Below are 18,175 nucleotides of genomic sequence, written 5' to 3'. Positions count from 1 at the left end.
TGTAGCCTTGAGAGACAGAAACTCTTCCTCTGGTCATGATGATGGGCTTCCACTTGGAATGTCTGATCTATTGAACCACATGGGATCGGATTTGTCGACCACAATGATATCACTGAAGAGCTGCCTCATTGTTTTCTCTGCTGATTTCTTAAGCTTACTGTTTAACTCATCATGGTTTGATGTCGCTGCGTTGGTGCTTGCAACAGATGGTGTGAATAACGCAAAGTCCTGTGGGGTGCTGTTAGCTTCTGTTCCCACCGCAGGTCTACAAAACCGTCAAGAGGAACTTCATGTTACAAGTACAAGAGCAACACCTTCAAACAGTGTTTGTGTGTCAATACACTGTATCTAGGAGTCTTATGTTACAGCATGTCGATGAATATGTGAATATAGTTTACGAGTTTGTCAGTTAGGTTAGTTAATAAGTAATCAATTTTCTATTTGCTGATTATATTGACTTCCTGAGTTTGTCTGAAACTTGGCTGATGACTGACAACACCTTACCTCTGACCAGTGCCTCTCCCGCCGACTATAGTTTCCACCAGCCGCCTCACCCAAACTGCCAGAATGGTGGCATGGTCCTCATCGCCAAATCGCACCACATGGCCCGTTTGGCACCGTTCCCTTGCCTTCTTTCACCCCTGTTGTCTCTTATTTAAAATCCTATATTCCCCAAAGCTCTTCCCAGTTTCTCCCCGAGCTACTTTCCCTCTTCTCCTCTGTGACCTCAATAACTCCTAATCTCTGACTTAGCTCCCAATCTCCGGCTCGGCTCCCCTTCCCTCCTACAGGTTCACTGTCTTCCTGATCTCCCTAAACCTCTCCATCAAATGAATGGTCCTAACCATGTTTACAGTCAGACCCCCTCTGACTCTTTATGTTCCATGTTTTCTCTGCTTCCCATGGTGTCAGTCATCATCAGCATTGCTACCTCTGACTAGATCCTTGAACCTTTTACCATGCTTGGGAAAGAAAAAACACTCCCAACTGCTCTCCCAAACTCCCATTTATCTCATTACTTTTTGTGGGAGCTTGCTGTGCACAAATTGGCTGCCATGTTCCCTACATTACAAAATTGACTACACTTCAAACGTGCTTCATTGGATGTAAGTGAGATACCCTGAGGTTCTGAAAGACACTATATAACTGTTGTTTCTTACTTCTTCCTCTGGATCTAATTCAGGGGCACATCTGAGAAAGAGCTATTCAAACAAACGTAACATTGTACCAATGAATAGTTTGTGTTATTTCACTGTTGTGTCACAATGCCTCACCTGTAGCTGAGGCCATATGAAGTTTTCATAGTTATTAAAGGACTTCCGGTTACCTGCAGGGACTCTTTCCCCTGAACTCTAATCTCTCCATTTTCAAAGTAATTTTTTTCTGGGTGATCCAATAGGAATCCAATCCACATGCTGCCTCTTAAATAATTAACATTAATCATTCAGGGCTTTTCATAGATTGCAGTTGGTGTTGTGAAGGGAGATTCTGATTTCCGACCCCCCACTGATTCCCTTCCAGCGTGCAAACCATTCTGCCTAATTACTTATTACTTATTTTGCTGAGGCTCGTGCTTTGTTCTGCTGTGTTTTAATTGGGATCAATAGGAATAACTTGAATTTCTAATTCCACTACTCTCATAAAAGTATGTGATGTTACCTGGAAGGCATAACACTTCATTTTGAAATTCGCTCCATTTGGTTAACTGCTGTACAAGCAGCAGTTTGAATTAGTTATTTGTGCCTTTAAATTCCGACATGACAAGTTTCTGACTGGGGATGCGCTGGCCAAAGGTCAGGTGTTTCTCCATAAAATAGACAGGGTGCACTCTGATGTGGCCCCATTCATTTCCTATTGAATGGTTACAGCACAAAAGGAGGTTATTCAGCACACGGAGTTCATGCTAGCTCTCCTCAAGAGCAATTTAGCTAGTCCCACACGTCGGCCCTTCTCCTGTGACCCTGCAAAGCTTTCCTCTTCAGCTGCTTATCCAATTCCATTTTGAAAGCCATGAATTGAACCTGCCTCCAAAACACTCTCAGGCAGTGCATTCCGGGTCCTAACCACTAGCTGCGTAGAATACTTTGTCCTTTGGCTCTTTTCCAGTCACCTTCAATCGGTGCCCTTGGATCTCAACCCTTCCACCAATGGGAACAATTTCTCTCGATCTACTCTATCTTCTAAACCCCCTCATGATTTTGAGCACTTCTATTAAAATCAACAGGGATCTCATGGTTAATTGTATAAATTATGTTTAAGTGCCTACAGGTGGTCTGGGAGATGGGGTGTATTCATTGCATAATGTGCACATATGAAGGGATACGATGGTGGTGTAGTGATAATGTCATTAGACTAATAATCTAGGAGCTCCAGGATGATCCTCTGAGGATGTGGGCTCAAATTCCACCATGACAGCTGGTGGGATTTTAAAACGTCTGCTCGAATGCATAAGGCCTTCTTCAATTGGTTGGCACCACAGGGGCTGCGATGTGTTACCAGAATGTTAATTTGATAAGTTTTCTTTGTAGTTTTTGTTTTATGTTACGGTGCCCCTTTACAGGGTGGTTCATTTGTTCATTTGTTCATTTGTTTCCTGTTTACTCAAAAGAATATAGGGGACACTTATTGGCACTGGTGATGGGTTTACATTTGGAATGTCTCACTTTGTGAATAAATTTAAAACTGCGTAAAGATTGAATCCTAACATTAAAGCAAAGTACTGCGGATGCTGGAAATCTGAAATAAAAGCAGAAAATGCTGGAAAAACTCAGCAGGTCTAGCAATAGCTGTGGAGAGAGTAACAGAGTTAATGTTTTGACTCTGAAGAAGAGCCACTGACTTGAAACGTTAACCGTGTTCCTCCCTGCACAGATGCTGTCAGACCTGCTGAGGTTTTCCAGCATTTTCTGTTTTTATTGAAGATTGACTTCTGTTCTCCTCCTTCACCAGCTGGTTGCAAGAAGTTTAACACCCATGACTTCCTGGTTGCCTGCCTTCTAGATGACCTTTGAGAGTGCTGCTATAGGCACTCAACTGGGAAATGGCTCATGGCTCAGTAAGGTTTATGGACAGCAAGGACAAAACTTGCAAATATAAGTTTAAAAAAGTTACGAAAGGAAAAAAAGGAGGACACAATAAATGAAATATATCTTTCAGTCAACTGCTGTCAAATTCTTTTTAAGAGTCTCTGAAAGTGCCGTTGTCTGTTGGTTAGGCCATTGATTTACACTTAACTGAAAATAGCCAGTGAGTGTGACAGATGATTTTGGTGAGTTGTCACTTGGCTAAAAGCAACGGGATTCCACAATGAGGAATTAGACTCAAGGTTGGTTAAACAAGGGAGATACAAAAGGAGAGGTGGTGTCAGGTTGGAACAGGAGTTACCACAGAAGTTACACTAAGGGTTTACACTGTAATGGCCAGAATGTATTTGAAGTGCCTTGCTCACTTCTGGTAATTCTGCCGTGTTTGAAACTGTGCCGAAGAATTTGCGAGTCAACAGTCACCTGCGCTTGTGAAAATCAGTGATGCGGCGGGCCAACCAAAAGCCCATTGACTTTCGTCGGGACTGGAAGATTCTGGCAGTCCGGGCAGGGCTGGAAAATTACGGCCATGGTGAATTCACCGATTAGACTGTGAAAGTGGGAACATCTATTCTGGCTGGACCTTTTCCGCAAGCAGCACCTCTGTTCAGAAATTAAGTGAAAAATTGTTTGGTAGCTAGGACTGTACTTTGAAGTGTTAATACAAGTGGATCAGTAGACTATGTAATATAGAAATTAAATTATTCTGATAGCTGAGCTATTACAGCGTGATCTTTTCAGAAGGATTTTATTAGTAAGACACCAAAGCCCACACAAGGTGTGAGAGCTGACTTAAAATGCTTGGACGTAAACTAAAAGGTTTCCCATGGCACTAAATTACAATTCAAGTTATTCATCTTTACTTCTGTTTGGAGGTCTGAATTCCCCAATTTGCAAATGCTTGCAATTCATATACCTCTTAAAGATCCAACAGAAAAACTAGTTAATCCATGAGTTTTCCTGCTTATTAAGTTGTGGAAGAATTATGTTCTAATAATATTTATTTTAACTCCTTGAGGACTTTATTGTTTTAAGTGTTACACTTCAGTAAAACGTTGTTAATGTGTATTATTCAACCTGTAAATAAACCTGACAAATGGCGTTAACCTGTAACATTCACCCAACAATATGGTGACTTTCAAAGAAGTTAGGCTGAGGCTGATTAACCATTTAAAGGTAATGGTTAATCGTCCTGGGCTTGCTTTCTCAATCACATTACATGTAAGGGCACAATATTTGTTTTATGGCAGTCTCAATCTTATTATGAAAGCTGTGTTTTGGCTGTAGATGTAAGGGAAAAGTATAGGGAGAATGCCTGCACTGACATATTAATTCAAATGCAAAAAGCTCTATTGGTTGCATTCTGTGCCCCCTCTCGGTGCCTCATGTGCACAGGTGATGTTATTTAGTATCATATTATTTACAGAACAGAAATAGGCCACTAATTACGCTCCACCCTTCTTCATCGAACCCATTAACATATCCTTCTATTCCTTTCTCCATCACGTGTTTATCCAGCTTCCCCTTAAATGCGTTTATGGTTGTGCCTCTATCGCTCAATTGGCCCAATGTCCATGTCCCATTCAACAGGAAGACTTTTTTTTTCAATTTTAGTCTTTCAGTTTTGGCCTAAACTCTGTGCTAGATTTCCCGACATGAAGCTCCATATGGAAGCATACATATTGGAAATCAAAGCACAGAGGCCATTCGGCCCAGAGGCATTTTCTATCCATAAGTAATACAACGGGCACAGAATTTCCAGTGTACACACAATAAGTTAATACATGATACACATTATAATTCTGGAATTCTGGAAAGTAAGGTATGATTGTAGAATGGGCCATTTTTCCTTAAGAAGGCAAAACATGTGTCACAATTTTGTATCATTCACTCAGGAAAATAAGTGATAAACATTTCGGGTATACTTCAGCGATCAGGTAAGGATCATGACGGGATCCCTGTAAAAAATCTATTTCTTTGTATGTATTTGATAAAAACTACTCCCTACTTATATTTCCTATTTAGAAATCATTTGTATACAAAGTAGTCTTTGAAAGCATGTTTTGGTTTTAGGTACCCTAGTTAAGCAATTCTTCCATGTTACGTATATATTAATTGGTAAAATGCTCATTTCTCCGTTTCATTCAGGAATTTTTCTGCCCTTTAATTCTTGAATGTTGCTTCATATTGTATTTTGTGAAAATGATACAACTTACAATGGATTAGAATGTAAAAATGATTATATGTTAAAACCATGGATGTTGGAACCAGGGAGATTTGATAACTGAATAGGGTGAAAATAAAATCAATTGCCACCTTTCGGATGAGATGTTAAACTGAGGCCCTGTCTGCTTGCTCAGGTGGGTGTAAAATATCCCGTAGCATTGTTTTGAAGAAGATCAGGGGTGTTCTCGCTGGTGTCCTGGCCAATATTTATGAACATCACAAAGACAGACTGTCCAGTCACGATCACATTGCTGTTTCTGGGAGCTTGCTGTGCGCAAATTGACTGTGGCGTTTCCTACATTACAAAAGTGATGATGCTTCAAAAGCACTTCATTAGCTGTGAAGCGCTTTGAGACATACAGCGGTCATGAAGCGTGCTGTGTAAATTCAAGCCTTTCTTTCTTTTAAAAGCAAAATATTGCGGATGCTGGAAATCCTGAGACAAAAACAAAAACTGCTGGAAAAGCCCAGCAGGTCTGACAGCATCTGTGAAGAGAAAGGCAGAGTTAACGTTTTGAGTCCGTATGACTCTTATGCTGTCAGACCAGCTGAGTTTTTCCAGCAATTTTTGTTTTTGTTCCTTTCTTTCTTTTAGGTTTTCTTTCTAACTTTCCCCTTGCATCTACAGCCAAAACGTAGCTTTCATAATAAGACTGAGACTGCCATAAAACAAATGCTGTACCCATACATGTAATAAGATTGAGAAAGCAAGCCCAGGCTAATGGTAAGTGATGCGTTTTAGAATTGGTTTTGAAAAGCGTATGTATGTGGAACAATACTTGGATTCTGGAGGCTCACTTGTGTGTGCCATGTTATGAATATAGCAGCTATGATGCTTGAGTTTCCATTTTACAAACTTTGCAGAGCAGCAGTTAATTAAATTGAGGCAGAAGTGAACATTAAGTGACTATACAAACAGAACAGACTATAATGCTCTAATGTGCACAGCTTGTACTCTGACAAGATGGTAAAGCTTACCTAACCAAACTGTGAGATGCGTCAGGATCTTGTGCTGTTATGGTACCTATGATAGTCCCCACATCAATGTCTTCGTACACGTCTAACATGTAAAAGGGTCTACTGAACACTGGGGGCTCATCCACATCCTGAACTGCAATCCTCACAGTGGCTGTGTCTTTGTACGGACCCAGGTAAAGGAATCGAGGGTCAAGGCGACTGTTCAGTGCCTCTATCTTTAAGATATAGTTTTTCTTGTTCTCATAGTCCAACATCTGAGGTAGAAGAACAAAACGTTAGTTAATCTGATTGCATAAAACAAAACGGAGAAATTCCAGAAGAAAATAAGCCATTGACTATGCCTGCACCTTTTTCACAAGAACAACACCTTCTTGTGTAGCCTCGTCTGTAGTGATGTCAAACATATTCATCCCATCACCGTCGATGATGCGATAAGTTACTTCTGCATTTTCTCCGATATCTGCATCATAAGCTTTAATTCTGCCAACAACAGAACCTTCTTGGGAAGACTCCTTGACACTCATTTGGTATGCACCTGCAAGGATAAGAAATTCTCTCAGCTATGGTTACATGGTTAAACATTACTTTGGGCTACACTCTAATAAAACTCAACCAGCACTGTATGAGCTGACACTTCACAATGAATGGATGGTCTACTTTGAAAGGTACATTCAATAAAATGTAAAGGTGGCTTGAGAACAGGATGTGTTGTGGTATTTCACAAAAACTGATTCTCTTAGCTGAGAATCTCAAAAGCTTTTCAGTTTCAATTAACATAAAGAGAGGGCCAGTGAGAAATATTAACCAAGTGTCAAGAAAGCCTAACATATTCCCAGGAGCAAAGGTTTACCTTTTCCCTAGCACTATAGACATTGCAAGAAGCTGGATGAGTCCGGTTAACACCAGGTTTGCAAACATGAGTTCAATTTGGTATGAAGGGATCAAACGCCTACAAGACTGTATCGAGATCGCACCTGTTGGGATTTCACAGCAATCTAACAGCTTTATGGTTAGTTTTATCAATATATTTATGCTTCTAGAATTATTTTTAACCAAATTCAGTTCCCCAAAATCTCAAACGCCTGTTTGGTATGAAAGTGGACCAGAGTACTATAGTGCCAACACTTGAGGAAATACCAAATGAATGATGGATAGATCCACGAATATTGTCTTCTTAAAGGGAAAAAAAAATGGAGATATATTTGCTGAGATCATTGTACATTTTGATTCTGAGGTCCATTACTGTTGCTGGGTGGGCAGCAGCACAGTGGGCCCTTTGTTTGCCCGGGAGCAGCTAGACGGCATGGGTGGTGTTAATGAGTGGGCAACATTAACATGTGACCTTCGGCTGACTTAGCACTGTCCAGCTTGAAGGCTATCACTGTGGACCCGGAGAAACATTCCTGGCAAAGGCTGAACCTATTGGAGTCTGGTAGAGGGAGGTCCAAGGTAGGGAGAGCCTAAGACTTTCTTGTGGGTTCCTGAAGGAAGAATCCTGCTCCTCCTGGCCCACACAGAAAAAGAAACATTTTTTTTTTAGAGAGATAATCTTGTTGGATTTCTTCTTGCCCTGGCTGGGTCTCTTGAAAGATCCGGTCAGCTGGCAAAACCACCACAACTGCACTATAGTGCCATTGACTTTGGGAAGGTGTCCAAATTAGCGCAGTTAAGGGGTGGCTGAGTGCCCCGGCTCCATTTTAAATGTTCCTCTGGCCAATTGCCACAAGGTCAGGGTTGGGGACGGGGAGCAGGGAGTTAACATTCCTCTTGGTGTTTTTATAACTGGGGTATGTAGCTTAAGCTTTCACTAAGGATCACAGGTTATCTAAAAAAGGGGGTTGAGGAACCACAAGCAGTTTTACTGAGACGCAAGAGTTCAAATCCCATAATTGGTTAAAATATGTCGGCGGAATTTTTCGCTCGGTGTGCGGGTGCGAGCCTGACATGCCCGAGTGTAAGATTGTGCGCAGCAACGTTGGGCGAGTGTCCCGACATCATCATGCACTTGCGCGATAGTTCAGTCGGCGGGCGTGGGAGTTGGCAGCACGCTCGCTGGCAATTAAGAGGCCTATTAAGGCCATTAATGTATTAATTAAGAGCGATTTTTCACTGTCCGTCCAACGTTACGGTTGGCAGCCAGGCGAATTGACCAGGCGGCTTTTGGATTTTTGAGGAAACTTCATCCACGGGCGGGATGAGGTTTCCAAGGTTAATTAAAAACAGAATAAAAATGCTTTGGCAGAATTTTTACTATCGATATGTTCAGGTGAGTGAGTCCTATGTGGGGGACATTTTTTTCCAGAATTTCATAATCTTTACTTTTGTTTTTGAAATTCTTCAGCTCCCTGAGGCAGCTCTCTGCCTTCAGGGAACTTTCATTGCGCGGTCCCCCTGCACCCACACTGACATCAGCGCTCAGCCTCTTGCCACCCTCACCAAAGCAGCGCTGAGCTTTTCAATGTACCTTTCACGCTGGCTCGCCGTTAATTGGCCAGCCAGCGTGAAATTGCAGTTGGGGACCGATGGCAGGCGATGGACTGTTTCCTGGCAGCTTCTGGGCCCACCCACTGCCCCTTGCACGATGACCCAAAAATCCTGCCCATAGGCAAAGTAGTTGAGGAGTTGAGGGGAAAGTTTTTTGCACAGAGGGTGGTGGGAGTCTGGAACTCACTGCCTGAAAGGATGGTTGAGTCAGAAACACTCGTAACATTTAAGAAGTATTTAGATATTCACTTGCGTTGCCTATGGGCTATGGGGCCAAGTGCTGGAAAATGGGATTAGTGTAGTCAGAGCCTTGCTGACTGGTGCAGACATGATGGGCCAATCTATGGCTGTTCTGTAGATGCCTGTGAGTCTATAAGTCTATAGTGCACATAGGACCCATGACAGGTGAGAATGTTTAACAGTCCCAAATCAGATGGACTGAACAGCCTTGTCCCTGCTGCCTGCCATAACCATTTCTTCTACCCCTTTAGGTTGATCAGGGTGTGAAACAGAAGCTAGCATGGATTCACCCTACAGAGCCACCTCCCCTCTTCAGTGCTTCTTCCTCCTCAGCTGCTCTATTTATTTACTTTAATTTTGGGGGCTGGTGAGTATCTCATGTCAATCATGCGTTCATTTGCATCTTCCCATTCAACTTACCTGGGAACACGTGTCCAAGGCAAAACCTCACGGTTCTGGGCCTCACCCTCCTGAGTTCATCTTTGCTTATCTCTTATAAGGACATCATAGGACCTTTTGCTAGCCAGTTTGTTTTAAATATGTAGATATGATTCTTTCTCTCAACTACTTATCCTATTATCATTGTTGTGGGTCTTAGATGAGGTTGTTTATGGTCTGCATTTACAGAGACTGCTAGAGGCGAGGCTGTTGGTAAACTTTACCTTTTATTGAACACTTTATTTATACTAACCATGTACAGTGCAGGCTTAGCACGAGGTTCTACATAGAACTATCAGCGTACTCTGTTGTCATGTGATCTTATATCGCTAATGATGTAGACTATATATATACACATTTAACGTTAACCCTTTGTACTACATCTCCCCCCACCAAGTCTCTGACTTCATTAAATACATTATTTACATTATCATACATTTCCCCCTGAAGTCTCATTTCTGGTTCACAGGTATAAGTGTTGTGGTGGTTTAACCAATCTCGCTGACTTTGCTCTCAGCTCTGTCGGAAATTGTATAGGATTCCAGTTCTCCATGTTCTCTCTCGAACTCTGTAGAGTAGTATGAGAATCATCAGAGACTACTATCCCTCTGTTCAGGTTGTCTTCCTGATTGTCTAGGTTGTTGGTCCATTCCATTGATGGTCTTCTTCTTGTAGATATAAGTGAGGCTTCTGTTTCTTTTCATTATTCCGCTTTCAGTCTCTACAAGGTAAGATCGCGGACTTCGTGTTTTCTCCAAGACTTGGCCTTCGTGATTCTGGTCAGGAATCCAGACTGATTCACCTGGCTGGAGTTCTGGTAAAACATATGCTCTATGGCGTTGATTATAGTCTCTGGTTTGATTTGCATAACACTCATCCTCCTTCTCTCTTACTCTCCCTATAGCTGTTGCTTTGGGACATAGGGTATAAATATGTGTGTGGAAAACAGGAAGTTGAGTTCATACTTTTTACTTTTGCTGCCTCTTGCTGGGCTTTTGTTGTTTCTTCTGTCGTGTTTTCTGCTGTCACCATCTGTTATCATCGTTGTGCGTCTTAGATGAGGTTGTTTATGGTCTGGATTTACAGATACTGCTGCAAGCGAGGCTGTTGGTAAACTTTACCTTTTATTGAACCTTATACTAACTATGTACAGTACAGGCTTTGCACGAGGCTCTACCTAGAACTATCTCTCAGCATGTTCTGTTGTCATGTGATCTTATGTCACTAATGATGTAGACTATCTATTTATATGTTTAATATTAACCGTTTATACTACAGTTATCAGACCTAGCTTTGCTTAGAAAAGGTCTATTCCCGGACTGCATCCTTGGTAGGATAATGGCCTGATGAAAAGTCATTATCTGTATCAGCAGGAACAATTTGCTGAGACTTTTAGCCAGAGAGCTGTTTTGACAGTATTCAATAAATTTCCTATCATCTAATTAGGGCATCAGCCATTTCTTACAGTCGGACTTGTTGTTTCCTCCCCTGCCCTGATAATGCTACAGCTTGAAATCAATTAAATTATCTCGAACCTTCAGAATACTTTCCAGATTATAAAACAACCATGCTTACAAATTCTTTCAATAATCTAAAATATTAGGTCAATATGCATACCAGATGTACAATTTTCTCCAACATGAATGTTGGACATGATTTATGTGGGTAATTAATAAACTATGGATTTAATATTTTGAGCATTCTTTGTTTTAATCCGATTTATGTAAGTCTCACAAAAGGAAGTATTTCCACATTGGAAAGGAACATCATTTGAGCAGTAGCAGTTCCAACTGTATGGGCAGCTGGCTCATTTGGACTAAAATGTAATGGTGATTAAATGAGTTTATGCATTTATTCATAAATGCTATATGCTTAAAAATTATAGTTTTAAATTTTGCAAGAAAGCATTAAATATGACTCACTTTGAAGAAATCTGGGAGGATTGTCATTGACATCAGTGAGGGTGATGTTTACAGACGTTGTGCCTGATAATCCTCCCATCTGCCCACCCATGTCCTTAGCCTGGATGATCACTTGATACTGCTCCTTTGCTTCTCTGTCCATGTTTGGTAAAGCTGTTCGAATAATACCTAGAATAACACACAAACAAACAAATCAATCGGAGTTGCAAAGTATTAATAAAGCAGCAGACAAGAACATTTTTCATATTCTTGGGAGATTTTGCTCTTGTTCAATCACTGGGGTCTGAGTCAGCTTCTTATTTTGCCCATGAAATTATAAACACTAATAATTACTTACCCATGGTGTGATACAATCAAGTAACATATTAGCTTAACCAGCAAAAATGAGTTCCTAGAAGGTACAATTGGTAACTTTGCTGATTAGTATGAAACTGTGCAGTATATTAGTTTTGATTTCTGATCTCTGTTTCCCGAGTTGATCTCATTCAAGCTGCCGGTTAAGATTGATGTCAATGTTATTGGGCTAGGAGGGGGAATAAAATTAGCTGGATTTACTATTCCTGACAGCCAGCCACAGTTGGTGCTGGTAAAACCAAACGTGGTTACCCTGGAAGAGCGGAATCAGGATTGAATGCGACGCTGCATTGGTCAATGACGCTGACACACGGATAGGGCATCTTAAAGATTTCATGCAGTAGGTGCCATAGAAAAACTATAATTGCTTTGTCTGTAATTTTCCATTTGTTAAGGGGCTAGAAAAATATTGCTTGATGTATTCGAGAGTGGTAACTTTGCGCAGTATGATTAATAAAGCTGAAAATGGGTTTACCACAGAAAACAAGCATTTTTTAATTAGTACCATGTCCACCACTTATGAATAGCCTGATCTTACATAACTGAAAATCGCTTTAAAAATTATCCAGAACCATTTATTAGTTACATTGGTGTAAACTAGTCAGTTTCATATCTTTAAATGCTTTTAAATTATGCCAATAAGTTAATGTCGCAGCAACAAAAAAAAAAGGCTTAATTTGAAGAGCCTCCTCCACTGCCCCCAGATTGGCTCGATTAACGGAAATTCACCATGATGATTAATTCAATCTGGGGCTGTGGCCAGTTTTGCAAGCAGCTCATCTTCTAACGTGATGCCTTTCAAATGAACGTTAAAAGATCACAGAAACTCAATTTGCACTGGGCAGGATTTGCACTTGAAATTCCGTGATCATTTGCAGCTTGATCAATCTTGGGTGAGAAAGTCAGCACAGCCTCGTGTAAACTCCAGGCCAACAGCCATAGTTTCCCAACAAGCCTCTGGCTGCGTAGAGGCCATCTGCTAGTGACACACAGGGACTTGGAATTCGCAGCCCTCGGTGTCTGCTGTAGCATGAAGAAAGGAAGCTCTGGTGAAGCGTCAGAGAGCAGTAACGTCTGTGCAAAAACACTCCAAACCTGAGCCACCGCCTTCAGGAGACGAGGGAAGAAAACTGGAGAGACAACGTTCCTTTATCCCCTACTCCCCCACAGAATAAATGTTAAGTGTTCTGGCTATGGGAACAGTTAAATTTAATCCACAAAAGTATCTTTCTTTGTGCAACAAAGTGCATGAAAATAGCAATTTGTTTGATGAATTTGCTTGGCGGAACACCTTACTTAAGCCTTGCACAAGACCCAGCTTTTTATTAATCTGTTCTTCCACAGTTTCTTCATGCTATTTCTCAACAAAGTGTTGAGGGACGATGCTGACCATTGTGGCAGGGTATAACTGTAATCACCAGACAATTACGGGAAAGGCATTTCATCCCATTGCAATTCATCCATCCAAAGACAACGACAAATTGACATCTGCCATTTTTTCTTTTAAATGGTTCCAGAATTTTAGTGTGTCTGGAAGTTTATTTGACACATTGCTCCTTCTTTGGGCCAGAACCTGATTTTGCGTGATAGTGTAAAAGCGATAACAGCAAGTTGGCTGCCCATCTACATCCTTCCCGGTTTTTAATTTCATTGACTGCACAGTTCCCAATTGATTTTCCTGATATCATTAAATTTAACCCTTTTAAAATGATGCTCTTGGCTCCTGTTCTTAGTTATTTCTAACTCTCAGATTAATTCTATGGTTGCTATCCTCCAGAGAGCTGTGACTTTCATTTTAGAAGCATTGCAAATTTCAAGAACAGGAGGCCATTCAACCCACTGTATTTGTGCTGGCCAAACAAGAGTTATCCAGCCTAATCCCTTTTTCTGTATCTTGGTCAATAGCTCTTTTTTTTATTCATTCGTGGGATGTGGGTGTCACTGGCTAGGCTAGCACTTATTGTTCTTGAGAAACTGAATGGTTTGCTAGGCCATTTCAGAGGTCTGTTAAAGAGTCAACCATATGGCTGTGAGTTTGGAGTCACATGTCAGCCAGATCAGGTAAGGAGGGCAGATTTCCTTCCCTAAAGGACATTAGTGAACCAGATGGATTTTTACAACAATCAACAATGGTTTCATGGTCATCATTAGACTTTTAATTCCAGATTTTTATTGCATTAAAATTCCACCATCTGGCATAGTAGGATTCGAACCCAGCTCCCCAGAGCATTACCCTGGGTCTCTGGGTCACTAGTCCAGTGACAACGCCACCATCTCCCTGACTTCTGATGTTTCAAGCGCATATCCAAGTATTTTAAAATTCATTGAGGGTTCTTGCGTCTACTACCCCTTCAGGCAGTGAATTTCAGACAGTTGCCACATTCTGGGCAAGAACATTTTTCCTCAATTCCCTTCTAATCCTTCCGTCAATTACATTAAATTATTGCCCCCTGGTTATCGATTTCTCTGTAATTGGAAATAGGTCCTTCCTCTCCATTCTTCTCTGGATCTTCAATGACTAATTGATCAAAATAAGCATAATCTCTTGTGGCTTCTTCCACCACACTGGGTCAAGAAGCAATCATGCACCATTACTGCCATCTCCAGCTCCAAACCATTTGGGGTTTCTCACTTTATATAAGGTTGACTGAAGTCTCCAATTTGAATAACTGTCTAGTTCTCACAAACCCTTCTAATCCATACATAGAGGAAACTGACTTTGTTCTTACACTGACCAAATAGCCAATAACATATCCCTTGGGTTAGCTTGGATTTATTTATGCATTAGAGAGGTCTAGCCAACATAGTTCATTTAAAACCCATCACATTTCTACTTCTCTATAGCTCTTAAAAAGAATGACATGGACTCGAAATGTTAACTCTGTTTCTCTCTCCATGGAAGCTGCCAGACTTACTGAGTACAGGTTGCAGATTTGGAAAGTGTTGTCGAATGAGACAGTTTTATGGAGAGTGCAATCGGGTGAGTTTGAAACCAACAATGAGTCCAATGCCCTTAGATTCCTGATTGACGGGATGGAGTTAAAATTTCTCCCATTGGGCAGAGTATAAAATAAGGTTCCACCTAATCCTGGAGTTCCCCACCCAGAGGGTTTGGTTAAAGTTGCCCCCAAGATATCAGAACTGGTAGCTGCACTGACAGTAGGGAACAGCACCATGGTAGCAAAGTCATAAAGATAGCTAAAACCAAAGTATGTGTATTTCCAGCATTTTATATTTTGTCATTGCAAAATTAGCTGGTTTATCAAGTTTTCTTTCTCCACAGTCAATTACTGGTGAGGGTGCAGGGGCATGGTAGACAAGAGTGTGGAGGAAAGCTTGTCTCCTGGATTGATTTCCCTCTATTGTTTCAGTCAATTTCAGTCTACATCCTGGATGAAATTCCAGCTCATAATGCTGGATTGTTTAGTTTTGTGACAAAGTTTTGAAGTGAAATGATGTTACAATATAAGAATATGTTGACACTGCAAGCGAGGATTTTCTAGGACATTCTATAGCATCTGAACAAACACATTCTCCCTCGTTTGTTCCAATGGCAGAAAGACCTGCTCAGCCAGGAGACACTCAAATTAACTAGAGAACTAACAATGTGTCATAAGTATAGGTATTATTTCTGAAAAGAGAGACATGTTGCTGACGCTTTTCGTCTTGTATTCATCAGGACAAATGCAAGAATGCCAAATTTCAAACGATCACAATAATTTATATTACAGGAGAAAAAGGTGCTGATTGGTTGGCAAATTGACTCTGATTGGCCAGGCATTGCCATGAAGAAAGCAACAGGGAACTGTAGGCTCTCCAACTTCTGGATAATTCAAAAAAGGTGCAAGGCTTGAACATATTCCTTATCTTTGCAGAGAACAGTGTTATGATCCCAGCTGATGTTACTACTGGGCAAGTCAGATTCCAGGGTGGAACCCGGCTTGATAGATCCTAACCTTTATTTTTTGTTTAGAAACGTGGAGGGCGGCTACTGAACCGAGTCACAAGAGTCAGCTGATGAACTTTTAACAAAAGAATAAAACATTTATTAAGCAAGATAAGATGAACTATATTATAATAGTCCTTTGCCCACAACCATACCTTTACAGATATATACAGGTTCATAAAGATTAGACAAGTTATAAAAGCTATCTTATACTCTCATGTTTACAGTAAGTACGCAGCCCATTTAAATCAATAGGTGACCTGTGGTCAAACACAGCACACTCTGAAACCAAGTGACAAATGCCACCCTAAGCAAATGCTATGGATCTCTCATCAACTCCTCCCAGAAGCTTGTCACACTGTGAGCCAACCGGTCTCATTGAACTCCGTCTTTCCCATGAGAGTTTCCAATCTCCACTCTCAAAGAACCCGCTTTGGAATCTTCTCCCAAACAATGCTTTCTCTCAGACATCTTCCACAAGGGCCCACCTCCGGTGTTTCAATCTCTCCATCCGATGTTCCTCTCCCCGATCGTCACGTGCATTCAAGCTTTGCCTTCCACACACTTTCTCTCAGATACTCAGCTATGCCAACAGAACACCACTGCTTCACATGCCCATTTTAAGGAGTCACCAACCTTTGACTGTTTCCTTGGGTCTTCTGGCTTCTTGCAAGCTCACTTTGTATTGATTCTTCTTCCTGCTGCTTTCTCTCTTTAAGAGAAAGCCTTTCTCTGCCTTTCTCCCTGCTCCTTGCTTTAACTTCCACTGAACCGGATCTGTTCCAGATTCCCTGTCCCTCATCCTTGACTTAGCTGTCATCTTGGGACCTTTTCCTTTCCCCAGTCATTTGATTTGGGACTTTCTGCTTTTCTTTTGGGACCTGCTCCCTGCAGTGCCCTTCCTGCCTGCCCTGGCAGTTTCTGTGGAATGATCCTACCCAATGAATTCAAACTGCTTCTCTGTTTCTCTCAGTCTCTGTGGGCCCCCTGTTGCTATGCAACAGCACAGTGTTCCCTACTTTGTTTTAACTTCCCTAAACCACTTCAAGCGCCATAAAACCTCATTAAAATGCAGGTATACAAACAAACCCACAGACTTGCAGGCAAAATTCTCCCAGAGAAAAATGCTAAATGAAACTAGACCTAGGTTTCACCCTTTCAACCCACAAATAAAACATATAAATTAAACTTAAAACTAACCTTAAACTTAAAAGCTATTGCCATTCCTAACACACACAATTATGCATATAAATTACTTAGAACTATCTCTAGTTCCAACAGTGGGACCCTGAGTATGAATATATGTTGCTTCTAGCAAGCGTAAGTGAGCCACAATACAACATTGTTAGTGTAACTATTGTCGGTTTGGTTATCCTGTTCCTGTTGTGATCATCAGAGCTGGACAACCCTTCCAAAGATGCGCCAATCACCAATGCTTGAGGAAAATTGCATACATGCCAGCCAACAGCAATCCATACTGACAGTCCACTAGTTTGCCACTCGTTTCATTTTCAGTGCAATCTGAGTGAAACTGTCCAAAGCAGCTCAAGGGATTAGGGAATTTTAAACAGAGGCTATGTCAAACGTAACTTGAGCTTCCACTCTTTGAGGAGGCTCTTCAAATGGAGCTTGTGCATGGACACTAGTAGGCATGTGTGTAAAAATTTTACAGTTTAAAAAATATTCAATTTACTAATAAACTGATAAGCGTACATCAATGAAGCTAACACATTGTTCAGTATAGATGTTTAAATCATTTTCGTACCATCCTTGCCCCTCCCTATCTCTGCAATCTCCTACAGCCCTACCTCTCTGCAAGATCTCTGCCCTCCTCCAGTTCTTGCCTCTTCTGCATACGCAATTATAATCGCTTCACCATTGGCAGCCGTGCCTTCATCAGCCTAGACCCTAAGCTCTGGGCTTCCCTCCCAAAACCTCTCCACATCCCTACCTCTTACTCCTCCTTTGGGACCCTACTTAAAAACTACTGATTCGACTAAGCTTTAGGTTATCTGCCTTAATATCTCTGACAGGTAGGGTGTCAAATTTTGATTGATGTTCCTGTGAAGAAGCGCCTTGGAACGTTTCAGCACAGTAAATCTGCTATAAAAATGTAAGTTGTTGCTGTACTAGTCAAGGAGTATTGGGGGTGTAATTGGTCCTTTCGGATAGTGCAAACAGCAGCAAATCAAAAGTTGGTTTCACACCCAGCCTGACTTCATTATTCCATTGACTTCACTGGTCTGGATGCTACCCGGTGCCATCCATTTATATAACCCTGGAGGCTGGTACATGTTAACTCAGTCCACTGCACTCAGTGCACTGGACGCCTTGCACTCCGATAGCATTTGCCTTATACGGAACAAATAGGAGGCTTTACCCCTTACAGTGGCAACTCAGCAACTCCTGGATCCCACAGCAGGACACTAGCAGAACTGCCAAGGAACTGTGGCCCCCTCCAGTTGAATTCCTTCAGTTCTTACTGCATACAGACCAACGTGATA

At 41.4% G+C, this 18,175-nt stretch overlaps 1 protein-coding gene across 1 annotated transcript in view; it reads right to left on the bottom strand.

Moving 5' to 3' along the window:
- The window catches only part of LOC121276343 (cadherin-6-like), a 160,821-nt gene that overhangs the window by 69,966 nt on the left and 72,680 nt on the right, over nt 1–18,175 (bottom strand). The window contains exons 5-7 of the mRNA XM_041184632.1: nt 11,372–11,539; nt 6,635–6,822; nt 6,288–6,541 (exon numbers count right to left, since the gene is read on the bottom strand). Of these exons, the coding sequence (XP_041040566.1) occupies nt 6,288–6,541; nt 6,635–6,822; nt 11,372–11,539 (610 nt within the window). The remainder of the gene's footprint in view (nt 1–6,287; nt 6,542–6,634; nt 6,823–11,371; nt 11,540–18,175) is intronic.

The sequence above is a fragment of the Carcharodon carcharias genome, chromosome 3, assembly GCF_017639515.1.
Source record: "Carcharodon carcharias isolate sCarCar2 chromosome 3, sCarCar2.pri, whole genome shotgun sequence".
NCBI classification, from domain to species: Eukaryota; Metazoa; Chordata; class Chondrichthyes; order Lamniformes; family Lamnidae; genus Carcharodon; species Carcharodon carcharias.
Note: the sequence above shows the minus strand (reverse complement) of the source record. Positions and strands in the feature narration are given on the sequence as shown.